This window comes from Myotis myotis, unplaced genomic scaffold (genome assembly GCF_014108235.1).
Source record: "Myotis myotis isolate mMyoMyo1 unplaced genomic scaffold, mMyoMyo1.p scaffold_m19_p_12, whole genome shotgun sequence".
NCBI classification, from domain to species: Eukaryota; Metazoa; Chordata; class Mammalia; order Chiroptera; family Vespertilionidae; genus Myotis; species Myotis myotis.
The window spans coordinates 17,009,536-17,022,260 of NW_023416316.1; the positions used below are offsets into that span (position 1 = coordinate 17,009,536).

The 12,725-nt window shown below is 38.0% G+C and overlaps 1 protein-coding gene across 2 annotated transcripts in view; it reads left to right on the plus strand.

Moving 5' to 3' along the window:
- SVEP1 (sushi, von Willebrand factor type A, EGF and pentraxin domain containing 1) overlaps positions 1-12,725 on the plus strand; it is a 148,638-nt gene that overhangs the window by 67,146 nt on the left and 68,767 nt on the right. For both annotated transcript variants that reach the window (XR_004971183.1, XM_036330047.1), the window contains exons 11-18: positions 261-392; positions 1,708-1,902; positions 3,055-3,176; positions 3,582-3,690; positions 5,695-5,859; positions 6,644-6,877; positions 8,636-8,797; positions 10,453-10,614. Coding sequence is in view for 1 of the 2 variants with exons in the window: in XM_036330047.1 (XP_036185940.1) it covers positions 261-392; positions 1,708-1,902; positions 3,055-3,176; positions 3,582-3,690; positions 5,695-5,859; positions 6,644-6,877; positions 8,636-8,797; positions 10,453-10,614 (1,281 nt within the window). In the remaining variant the exon portion in view is untranslated. The remainder of the gene's footprint in view (positions 1-260; positions 393-1,707; positions 1,903-3,054; positions 3,177-3,581; positions 3,691-5,694; positions 5,860-6,643; positions 6,878-8,635; positions 8,798-10,452; positions 10,615-12,725) is intronic.

A 12,725-nucleotide genomic window follows, 5' to 3' on the forward strand; every position in this document is an offset into this window, starting at 1 on the left:
AAATCATTTATTAAGCAAGAATGCCTTAATTTAATGAGGTTTTTGAGTCTGCTGTTTCTATGTTATAATATGGATATTACATCTTTTATTTTCTACTAGTGGTCAAATCAACATAAATTGAATGCCCAGCTGGTTCAATTTCTCTACCCCTCTCCCTTCCACTCTCTCTAAAAATCAGAAACTGAAAAGTAAAATAAGGTGGCTAGGGAAGTGAGTGCAGACCAGTAACCCCCAAATCGGGTTCTTTCTTTCCTTTCCAGGGGCCGTGTTGGTCATCACCAGAAGTCATACCCCAGGAGACCTCCTCCCTCAAGGGGAGACTGTGGTGCGGTATACAGCCACTGACCCCTCAGGCAATAAAAGAACATGTGACATTCACATTGTCCTGAAAGGTATGCTGTTCCTAAGTCTCCAGAAATCTAGGTGACATTTAATATGTATAATTGCTGTTATGAAACAAAATAGACTATGAGCAATAGATTTTTTAAAAATATGTTTTCATTGATTTTTAGAGAGAGTGGAAGGGAGAAGGATAGAGAGGTAGAAACATCGATCAGAGAGAGACATTGATTGGCTGCATCCTGCTCACTTCTCCCCCCTCCCCACCCCCCCCCCCCTCACACACACACACACACACCCCGGCGATCAAGACTGCAACCCGGGCATGTACCCTGACTGGGAATTGAACCAGGGACCTCTTGGTTCATGGGTTGATGCTCACACCGGCTGGGCTATGAGCAGCAGATTTTTAAAGTTAGAATACTGACAGATTTTATTTAGGTTTCTAATTATTAGTACTTCATGATAAATAAAAATATTTTCTTACAGGGTGATCTTTAACATTTTATTAACATTTTCTCTAATGGTACAAAGTATTGTCATGATCTTATTTTGAATGCTTGAGGAGACAGATTCTGAAAATGTATTTGCTACATAATGTCGTTTTCATTTTTACTGAAGAATGCCAAAAATAACAATCCCAAATCAGAAATACTTTTCGTAAAATATGCACAACCTTTAATTACGTGTAGATACAGCTTTTCAGTTGTAGCCACCTAGGGATTAAAAGGCAAGCATTGTGCTAAGCCGGTGTGGATGAGTGTTTGAGCTCCAATCTATGAACCAGAATGCTATTAAATTAAGGCATTCGATTTCGGTCAGGGCACATGCTAGATTGCCAGTTTGATCCCCAGTGAGGGGCATGCAAGAGGCAGTCGATCAATGATTCTCTCTCATTTTTGATGTTTCTATCTCTCTCTCCCTCTCCCTTCCTCTCTGAAATCAATAAAAATATATTAAAAAGAAAAGAAAAAGCAAGCATTGCTACAATCCCACACTAAGGCTTTGTGATGAAAGTCATTCTAGAAATATGGTGGACAGGAGGAATCTTTCTAATAATTCAACTCAGGCCCTAACTGGTTTGGCTCAGTGGACAGAGTGTCAGCCTGCGGACTCAAGGGTCCCAGGTTCGAATCCGGTCAAGGGCATGTACCTTGGTTGCGGGCACATACCAGTAGGGAGTGTGCAGGAGGCAGCTGATCGGTGTTTCTCTCTCATCAATGTTTCTAACTCTCTATCCCTCTCCCTTCTTCTCTGTAAAAAATCAATAAAATATATTTAAAAAATAATAATAAATCAACTCAGACTCCTGGAATTTGATTTATTTTTCTTTTATCACTGTATATGAATAATATATTTTTTATACAGGTTCTCCCTGTGAAATTCCATTTACCCCTATAAATGGGAATTTCATATGTACTCAAGATAGTGCTGGAGTTAACTGCACATTAAGTTGCCTGGAGGGCTATGATTTCACAGAGGGGTCTATGGAGAAGTATTATTGTGCTTATGAAGATGGTATCTGGAAACCACCGTATTCCACTGAATGGCCAGACTGTGCTAGTAAGTGTTAATTATTTTTCTGGATTCCTTTAGTGTATGTGTCTGCCTGCTGATTTTGTAGATTTGTATGCATTTAAAGAGGGATATTGTCTTAGGGATTAGGTTTTGTGAGTAGAAAATGGTGCCATGAATTTGACATGTTTGTGGATAAATGTTCTTTCATCCATCCATTTAAAATAATACCCCACCAGAATCCTGCTACAGGACAAGATTCAGTTTAAGACAAAACCATATGGGCCCTCTCCTTGTTATTTACCAGAAATATCTGCAGAGATTTGTCAGCATGTTGTTCTTGACTTGTGAAATTGAACATGAAGTATAATCTTATAGACTGTGGAAGACCTAACATTTAAAGAGCCAGGATCTGTGATGGAGTGAGGGAGATCAGTTGTACATTCCTTAGCTCTGATATAGATTTAGATAATCTTAAGTATGTATTGCTATAAAAACAGCCAACCAAATATCTTTGGTGTAAATAACATTATCTGGAGTGAATATTTGATCCAGTACATAGATGGAGTTTAAATGTCCTGGAAAAAGAGTAAAAGCTACTTAATTGAGCTGTTTTTTTCCCAAATTTGAGAAGTAAGTGAAAGCAGTATCACTTGCCTCTACCACAGACTATCAGAAGGTAGGATTTTAATGGTGATGCTATTAGGAGGCCTTATCTCAGAATATTTTGAGACATCTTGCTGAGTCTAATTTCTCCAAAGACAAATTTGTCTCTGTGAAATCACACTGTCAACAAAGGTAATTTTGCATAATATTCAAAAAAATTTTAAATGTCTAGTGGTTGAAAATGTAAACATATATGTTGTAAATTTAAATAAATATGGAATAGAATATCTTTGGTCCAGCCATGATTTTTCCCAGGAATATAATGAAAACAATTTTTATTTATTGTTTTTCCTTAAATGGTAGAAGGTAAAGAATAATTTATCAAAGCAAATTTATCACCTAGTAACTAGGTACAGTGCTTATTTGGCTTGTACTTGGTTTTCAGTGATTTCCTTAATGCTCGTCTCTTGTTTTTATAAAAATCCACAAATTACGTTAAAGTTACAATGCTAAGTTACAGTTACTCCAGGGAAAGTTAAATCTCTGTTTTGAAAACACTAACCAACTGAAGCTGTTTTCCCCAACATTTTCCAGTAAAACGTTTTGCAAATCATGGGTTCAAGTCCTTTGAGATGCTGTACAAAGCAACTCGTTGTGATGACACAGACCTGTTGAAAAAGTTTTCAGAAGCATTTGAGACGACCCTGGGGAAAATGGTATGTCAGAAGTCCTCCTCCATCGTTTGCAATATTTCAAAGGACGCTGTTGAGCTTTTCAGAGCCTGTCTGGGTCTCCGGCAACAGAATTGTCTTGTCCTAATGAGTTGCCTCTGCTTTGTGAGCCAAACTTGTTCTTAATATTTAGAATTATTCATAGGATTTGCACTTCCGCAGTGAATTAAAAGTAAATCTGTGTTTAAAAGTTTTGAATTTTTAAAAAGTGATGTAAACAGAAGAGGCAGGAGAATAACCCTGGTGGTTCACAGGGAGTTACAGGAGGGTCAGGAATCTTTGGAGAACAGGTGGCACTCCAAGCCCCCTCCCTCCTACTGACAGAGACGCGAAGGCCAAAGCACGCGGAGACGTGACTTGCTTTTTGTCCTCTTCATTTTTTATTTGCAGGTGCCATCATTCTGCAGTGACGCTGATGACATTGACTGCAGACTGGAGGACCTGACCAAAAAATACTGCCTGGAATATAATTATGACTACGAAAATGGCTTTGCGATTGGTAATTAAATGATTTAGTGTTGGTAGTTTGCAAGACTGATTTGTAAAATAAGAAAATAATTTCAGAAGAGTAGGGCAAACTAGAAAAATGGACTTTTATTAATTTATGCAAGGTAATCTTAAATGCTTGGATATGTGCTACTGTGCTTCGTGATCTTTAGGGATAGATTAAATTTTAGGTATCAAATAAATTATTCCAAACTCTAAGCCAAAACTCTTCAAGATGATAAAAACTAAGAAAACAAAGTCACATTCAAATATTGATAATGGTGCCTTAGAAGAGGATAATAGTTACAGAGTTCTAACAGCATTTTTCATATGGCATTCAATTTAAATTGCAAATTTAATTTTAAATAGTTACACTTGTGAAATGTTCAGATTCCTCACCCAGAATATGTTAAGATTCAATCCATTCAAGTCTGATATACCATCAAGAGGATTTTTGATGTTTTCTTCATGTGGGCTCTGAACAATTTGTTTCTCTCATTTTTTGTATTGAGATATAATTGACAAATAACTTTTATCAATGTAATTCCAAAGTATAACTTGTGATTTTTTGTTGTGTCTCTTGATTAGCGAAATCATTGTCCTCTCTAATACTTTTTCTTCTTTTTTTATTTCATTTTTATAAAACTGTCCAGAACTTTCAGAGTAATGTTTTCACCAAGTGATGACAAAATAGTGTCATGGGCAATTTAAGTACATGGACTTTATGGTCTACTACTTGGATCCAGAACCTGGCTCTACCACCTACTAGCTGTGTGGTCTTGAGCAATTTATCAAACTATTCTGTGCCTCAGTCTCCTCACCTCTAAAATGGGGATATAGGAGTACTGAACTCAGGGCCATTGTAAAGATTAAATGAGTAAGTTCAAGTGAAGTGCTTAGAAAGTTATTTGAGACGGTATTAATTCACATTCAGTAGACTCCTTTTTATTTCAGATGCTAATCATATTTGTAATGTTATTAGTAATTTAGCATTAAGAGTGGTGTTGACTATTGGTTACACTTTTTACATTTAAAAAATATTATTTGTGCATATATGTTTATTGCAAAAAAATGAAAATGCTAAGAAACAAAGAATGAAGTCAAGATAATCCACAATCCCAGAAATAATTCTATTCATATATTAATATTGATAACCATATGTGTATGTGTATATATCCCCATTCTATGTTAGAAACACAAATTTTTTAGTTGACATTATATTGAGGACATTTTTATGTCATTAAATATTATGCTTCAATATAATTTAAATGTCTACATATAATTTTATCAATCAATTTGTTATAATTTATGTAAATAATTTCCGGTTGGCAGACTTTGGGTTGTTTTTCATTTTTAACTATATGTACAGCTCTCAGTGAACATATTGGGCATTAAATTTTATATAGAAAAGTATAAAGAGGCATTGGTAGTGGAGTTGGCAGTGGCACATGTAGACGTACAATGCCTATTCTGTCACACATGACCAGGTTTCCCCTCCCAGATTGTTGAGGTAGGTTGTGAGGTACAAGGATATACACAGAGGGAGTCAGCTTTAAGATGGGAGATATTTGTCATCCAAGAGGGATCCAACTGGTAGTTTTCTAGATTCGAACATAGACAGAGGTACAAGTGATCCTAAGAGACAAGCTTTCCTCCTTGAATGTCTTTACAATAGTCACAAGGTCAGTGTAGTATTTATAACAACACCTTCACAAATCATAATATATGAAAGACAAAGGGCCCATAAATATATTAAAATGGTTTAACCTCAAAATAATCATGTAATTCAAATTAAAACTAAAATGAGATGCCACTTCTGACCTGTCAGATTAACAGAGTCAAATAAGAATCCTAATACCCAAGTTGGCAAATGTGTAAGTACAAAAGCATACTCACAGATTACCGCATGTGGGTAATTTAAGCAGAGGTCATTGGACTTGTGACTTAACCTTTGAACTAAAATACTGATAAAGATGCAACTATAGAAATCATTTGTTTTTCTGCCCCAAATACCCAGGACCAGGTGGTTGGGGTGCAGCTAATCGGCTAGATTACTCTTATGACGACTTCTTGGACTCTGTGCAAGAAACACCCGCAGGTGCTGGCAAAGCTAGATCTTCACGGACTAAAAGAAGTGCCCCATTAACTGACCACAAAGTTAAGTTAACTTTTAACATCACAGGTAAGGACAAACTGTCCATTTGAAAAAATAATATTATGTGAAATTCTTGGTTGCAGACCTAATCTTTTTTTAATCTTTGCCCTAGGATATGTTTTTATTGATTTTAGAGAGTGAGGAGGGAAGATGAGAGAGAGAGAGAGATAGAGATAGAGATAGAGAGAGAGAGAGAGAGAGAGAGAGAGAGAGAAACATCAATTGGTTGCCGACCAGGGATTGAATCAATAACCCAAAACCTGGGTATGTGCCCTGATCAGGAATCCAACCTGTGACCTTTCGATGTACAAGACAACGCTCCAACCAACTGAGCCACACTGGCCAGGGCAAGTGGCAGACCTATTTTTCAAAGCTTCCGTTTGTTATTATCAGGAAATGATCCTGGAACTGAAAATTAGGGAGAGCATGGTCACCTAAGTCTTGTGATTTTTTTGCAAATTAATGTCACAGATGTATGTTATGATTCTGACAGCAACAAACACCCTGCTTTGTTCTCATCTTGGCATGATGAACAAAGGCATGCTTTTAAAAAGCAAGAGCTTGTAGGAATTTAATATGCTGTAATGAAGAACTCTGCACAAAGGTGATTCGGACCCAGAATGGGAATGAAGGATTAAAACAAATTGTATTGTTCTTAATATTATCCATGTACCAGTTGCTTTATAGGTAGTGGTAGAGTTTGAGTTTCTTTTCCTGGAAGATTTTTAATATGCCATTAAAAACTAACTACAAATGGCTTCCTGAAACACCATGTGTGTGTATGTTTTATTCTGTGTTGTTTTTATCTCAGCTAGTGTGCCTTTACCTGATGAAAGAAATGACACTATTGAATTGCAAAATCAGCGACGACTCATTAACACATTGGAAACTATCACAAATCACTTGAAAATGACCCTTGATAAGGAGCCCATGTATTCCTTCCAGCTGGCATCTGAAATACTCGTAGCCGATAGCAATTCCTTAGAAACGGAAAAGGCTTTCCTCTTCTGCAGACCAGGCTCAGTGCTCAGAGGGCGCATGTGTGGTAAGACTTTCCCTGCAATCAAAAATATGTGGTGTATATTGGGTTAAATGATATGGGAAGAGCGGTTTACAACTATAATGGAATATTGAAGTGAAACATATGTTTTGCTATTATTGTGTGGTTGTTACTATTTTGTTTCAAAGGTCTAACTAACCACTATTGTTTAGGACAAGGAAACTATTCTAATGATGAACTCAAATATCAGTTTTATCCATAGATCTTTAGACCTCAAAGCTTTCAGCAGCAGCTCCAATAATAATAACTAATAGTTTTTTACCACTTCTCTGTGCTGGCTGAACAGGATTAAACCTCTCATGTTTAATGCTGTTTAGCAGCTCTGTGAGGTGCCATGATGATTAAGCACACTTTACAGTTGAGAAAACTGAAGCCAGGGAGGCTAAGAACCTGCCCAGTAACTCTAAATCCATTAAAACAATAGGTGGTGTCGCTAAGATTCCCACTCGGGCAGCCAACACCAAATGCACATGGCACAAAATTAACCATTTTAAAGTGCACAGCTCAGTGGTACATTGGCAATGTTGCTGAGCCATCACCTCTCTCATAATTTCCAAACATTTTCATTACCCCTAAAAGAAACCCTGCACCCATTAAGCAGTCACTCCCCAATCTCCTTCCCCCAATCCATTAACTTTTAACCCTTATTCTAGACTACCACAATCTGGATCAATTCCAGCCTGTTTTCCAAATAAGTCACCATCTAACGATAGTGGAATCTCCTCTAACCAATCTCCTTAAACTCAACTGAATCAAATGACATGAGTCTCTGTTAATCTCGCAGCAGTTGAGGGATCTTGGAAAACCTTCTTCAACAGTTCTTAGTGCTATTCCCAGAACTCAGTTGGGTTTTTCATAGTGAGATCAGTTTGGCCCAACAAAAGCACATTAAAATTGTCATTCTGAGTCTGCTCTACCTGCTCCCCCCACACACCTTGTGATTAAAATCAGGAATTGCCATGAGCAGCGTTCCACACTTCTCCATAAGGTCTTCAGATGACCTGCATCAGCATCACCTGCAGTACTTGTTGAAATGCATCATGCCTCGGGCTCCATCACAGAACTAATGCCTCTGGATCTTTGGGAGCAGGGCCTTAGAATCTGCTTTTTTAGTAAGTTCCCAGGATATTTTTACACACTTTAACACCTCAGAATCACCTAGGTACAGTGGGGCCTTGATTTACGAATTTAATTCGTTCCGTGATGGAGCTCGTAACTCAAATTACTCATATGTCAAATCATAAAGTGAACGAGTGAGACACGTGATGCTGGGCTGATGTGGCGTTCACTGTGACGTTCGCTGCGCCAACTAGCGGTGGGGTATCTGAAGCTGGCTTGTAACCCAAATTTTAGCTCGCAACTCAAAGCATAAAATAGGCCGAGAGATGGCTCGTATCTTGAAAAACTCGTTAGTCAGGACACTCGTAAGTCAAGGCCCCACTGTACTAGTTTCAAGTGTCCTCCCTATAAGAATACTACCTTTACTAGGAGCCTTTCTGTGAGGTTAATGTTCTACTTGGTCTCAGAAATTCAGAATCACTCCAAGCCTGGCAAATAGTAGATCAAATCTTCCAGGAAGGAAGGTCCTAAAATTGGCCTTTTTCCTTGGGGTCATGGCTCTGAGGATGCCTCAGACTTTCCTTCCATTGGCAGTAATTCTGGCAGTCAGAGGTAAGGGTCTACTTAACTCACCCATGCTGTTTTCTACTATATTCAGTGTTTTCTGTTTGCTTTTATCTTTAGTCAAATGCCCTGTGGGAACCTATTATTCTGTGAATCGGTATGCCTGTGAAAGCTGCTTGATGGGATCGTATCAAGATGAAGAAGGACAACTTGAGTGCAAACCCTGTCCAACTGGGACTAACACTGAATATCTCCATTCAAGAAACATCTTGGAATGTAAAGGTAGAGGCTGCATGCACATTTTGAACAGAAGAAGCCTGAATTTTATCTCCAGTTATGGAATCTAAATGGCAAATAGGATGAAATAAGAGCATCACTACAAGCCATTGCTTTAATTTTTCTTTCTCTTAATTATAAAATACTAGAGGCTCGGTGCATGGATTCATGTACCAGTGGGGGGGTCCCTCAGCCTAGCCTGCGGGGATCAGGCCAAAACCTGCTCTCCGACATCCCCTGAGCGGTTCCAGATTGCAAGAGGCACAGGCCAGGCCAAAGGACCTGTCCAATGCATGACCGGGACCTGGGAGGGACCGTGGGAGGGCTCCAGGGCATGTCCGGACCATCTTGACCAGTCCCAATTGGCCAGACCCCAGCAGCAAGCTAACCTATTGGTCAGAGCGTCTGCCCCCTGGTGGCCAGTGCACATCATAGTGACTGGTTGAACAGTCGAATGGTTGGACACTTAGCATATTAGGCTTGTATTATATAGGATTACCTGAATCTTTCCCATACTTTAAAGGAGTCTATTTATCTTTTCTTTTGGAACATTCTATGGCTCTAAGTTAAACTCCACTCTAAGTCAATAATTTCAATCCACATTCATCAGCTACCATGGATTTTTTTATTGAATATCATTTTAATTGGCAGGAAGGACTTTGATAACACTTAACAAATCATTAGGTTGCTTTCCTTGTTAGAACAGCATTTGACTTGATGGGATCCATTCTCCAATTTACTTGGAAATTCATAACTACTGATACATATGCATATATTCTTGCTACTAAATAAGATATTCAATCTTTTCAAAATATTTACTGTTATTATCAGTGAACATTTTTAAGGAGACATTTTGTTTCATAATTGAAGTTATAGTAAGACACACCTAAAAGAAGGAGTTTGAAAATTGGGCCTTTTTGCAGTTCTTACAAGTGCAGGTGTGGATATACACTGGCAAATGTAAACTCCAGAGCAGCGCTGGGTGACTGGATGTACACGAAACACACTAGCAGTCCTGAGAGTGAGAGTCATGTGGAAGTCAGGGGCAAAGGGAAAGGACAGCACCTGGAGTCAGGGAGTCTAACCCTGACTCCTCTACTACAAAACCACTGTGATGAATTTTAGAATGTTGCTTAACCTCTCTGGGCCTGGTGCTAAGACTATTTTCTACTTTCTATTCCTCCAGCTCTCCAATGAAATAGTGTCTGTAGGTAGGAGGTGGGAGGGCCAGCTCTTAACTAGAGCGACAAAGGTGCCAGCTTAGTTATGAGGCTCTAGCCCAATTTGGGGTTTTGTTTCTGTCACTCGAGAGCAGTGGACAAGCTGAGAACTTGTACAAGAACAGGTTCCCCCATGCTAACTTGTTCTCATAATAGTGACTTTCTGAAATACAGATTTTGAACTTCACTCAAAAACTAATTACCGACAATTTCTGCGTGTCAAACACTGTGCTGGGTAATACCGGAAGTAACTGGAAATGAGTTAAAACTTACTAGTATACAGAAGCATGAGGAAGACTAAAATACATTTTGTATGCCTGGAGCTCCTGTCCTTCATTCTGTCCTCAATAGATTAAAATGCAGAAAAACCTGCCCTACACAGTGCTAGTTTTTTACAGCTTAATATCATTGGTATTAACCATATTACTTTTTCCTTTGTAGCTCTTTGTAAACAAGGCACCTACTCATCAAATGGGCTTGAGACTTGTGAATCATGTCCACTGGGCAGCTATCAGCCAGCCGTTGGAGCCCGGAGCTGCCTCTCATGTCCAAGAAACACTTCGACTGTGAAGAGAGGAGCCGTGGACATTTCTGCTTGTGGAGGTTATCAAAGCCTTAGACATTGATATTTCTTCAAACCTACTAGGTTCCATGCAAAACCAAATGTATGCAAAGAATGTAAATAACTGTCCCTTTTATCCAGCCAGCCTATATGAACTATAAACACCCGCAGTATAAGCGTTGTGCTAGTGCTGTTAGGAATGCAAAGAAATAAGAGACTTGACCCTAAACTCAACAGTGACAAACGTGTGGCTTCCTGAGATGGTAGAAATACCTCTCAGCGAGGAACTGTTTCCTCATTTATAAAATGAAGTCCTGTCCAGTGTTCCTTGAAACTCTAAAAATACATTCTATGAGTTATGGCTATTCGTTCCCTGCAATGGGAAGGATTTCATGAGCAGTTATCCACTCTGGCTACACACACACAAAAATAATATCTGCACATTTACATCCATATTTTAAAAATACTGAAGTCCAATCTCTAACCCCAGACATTCTGATTTAATTTGTCTGGTTTTCTTTTCTCTTCTTTTGTTTTCTTTCCTTTTTTTTCTTTTCAAGTTTCCCAGGTGATTCTAAAACAACAGGAAAAGTTGAGTACAACACTAATTTTGATTTTCAGATATTAGCGTGGAGGGCTTGTTAAGGCAGTTTCTAATTCAGCGGGTCTGGTGTGAGCCTGCATTTCTAACTGGTTCTGCAGTGAAACTGATTCTATTTGGTCCAGGGAGAACATGTTGAGAGCCACTGGTTTAAATATAAATAAAAAGATTGGAATTCCAATTTTCGAATAGTTCTAACATCCATATCGAGTACAGATTTCTAGCAGTGTAAAAACTGGAAGACAAAAACAGATAAAGGATGAAAATTTAGGATGACAGTGAAAACTAGAAATGAAGTTAAGGTCAGCCTATGTCCAGAAATTCCAAAAACTGCAACTACTTTGCAAAATCAATGGAGCTGGATTAAAAATAAAAAAGGTTTTAGCCTTCCTCTGGTACATCAAAACAAAACAAGCACGCCTTTTTAAAAAGTTGTAAAAATGACTTTAAAAAATTGTTTATTCTCCTCATTCTCTACATCCTTATTTAAAAACCTACAGTCTATGGCAATCTAAAAATTAAAAAGCTGTTCCCTTATTAAATAGATGATATTTTTAAGAAGCCAATTTGCTGGTTTCCCATTTCTATCAAGTGATACCTACACACACACACCTTCCACCCTCATTTCATGCTAGTCATATATACATACATCTGCATTTAATTAGAGACTCCTAGACAGCAGCTGCTTAGGTTATGAGGATCTTTGAGTGTAGTAGTGGCCAAGGAAGTATCCAGCATTGCATCTTGGGAGATACAGTCCTCATAAGTTGAGTGCTACAGGAAAAACATATCGTGGGTTTTTATATGCTCCATCTGTTAAAATTATCTCAGTCTAGTAGGATCACTATGGATGAGTCTGTTAGACCTGAGGAATGGGGCAAATAGTGCTCATCAATTTAATGTTTCACTGAAGAGAATTTAACTAGGATCTAATTGAAACTCATAAACCATGTCTGTTGTGTAATACCAGCTTTGGATTTTTTTTTTTATCTTAATAAAAGTCAAATAAGGCTTTATATCATGGTTGAAACAGATCTAATAGAGACTCTTATTTTGTCAGTATACTAACCAGTTTGGGGAGAGTCTGCAGTAAAAAAAATTCTCTCTCTTTCTCCCTTTATCCCTTTCTCTAACCACAAAAGCAACTAGGATTTTCACAATGAAACAGGTTCGCATTTGACAACTTTTTTTTTCCTTTAGCTTTCCAAATAAGCCTCGAGGTTTGTCTAATACCAAATTATTGCAATTAAGCAATTATAATTTCCAGAAAGTCTCCAAACTTCTGGCAACTGGCCTATTTCTCCTAATATTCCTAGCACAAGTTTAACCACATTCTCTTGGAAATGACAGAACTCAACACTCTCTCCTGTGGTGCTGGATAAACACCATTTTACTTTAAAATTAAATTTGTAGGAGTTATAAAACGGTCCCATATATATTTTCTATTTTTCAGTACATTCTCTTTTCATTCTGTCTTCCTCCCTTCCTTTTTTCTTTCCTTTTTCTTTATTTGCTTTCTTTCTTTCTTGATTGATTTTATGGGCACGTTAT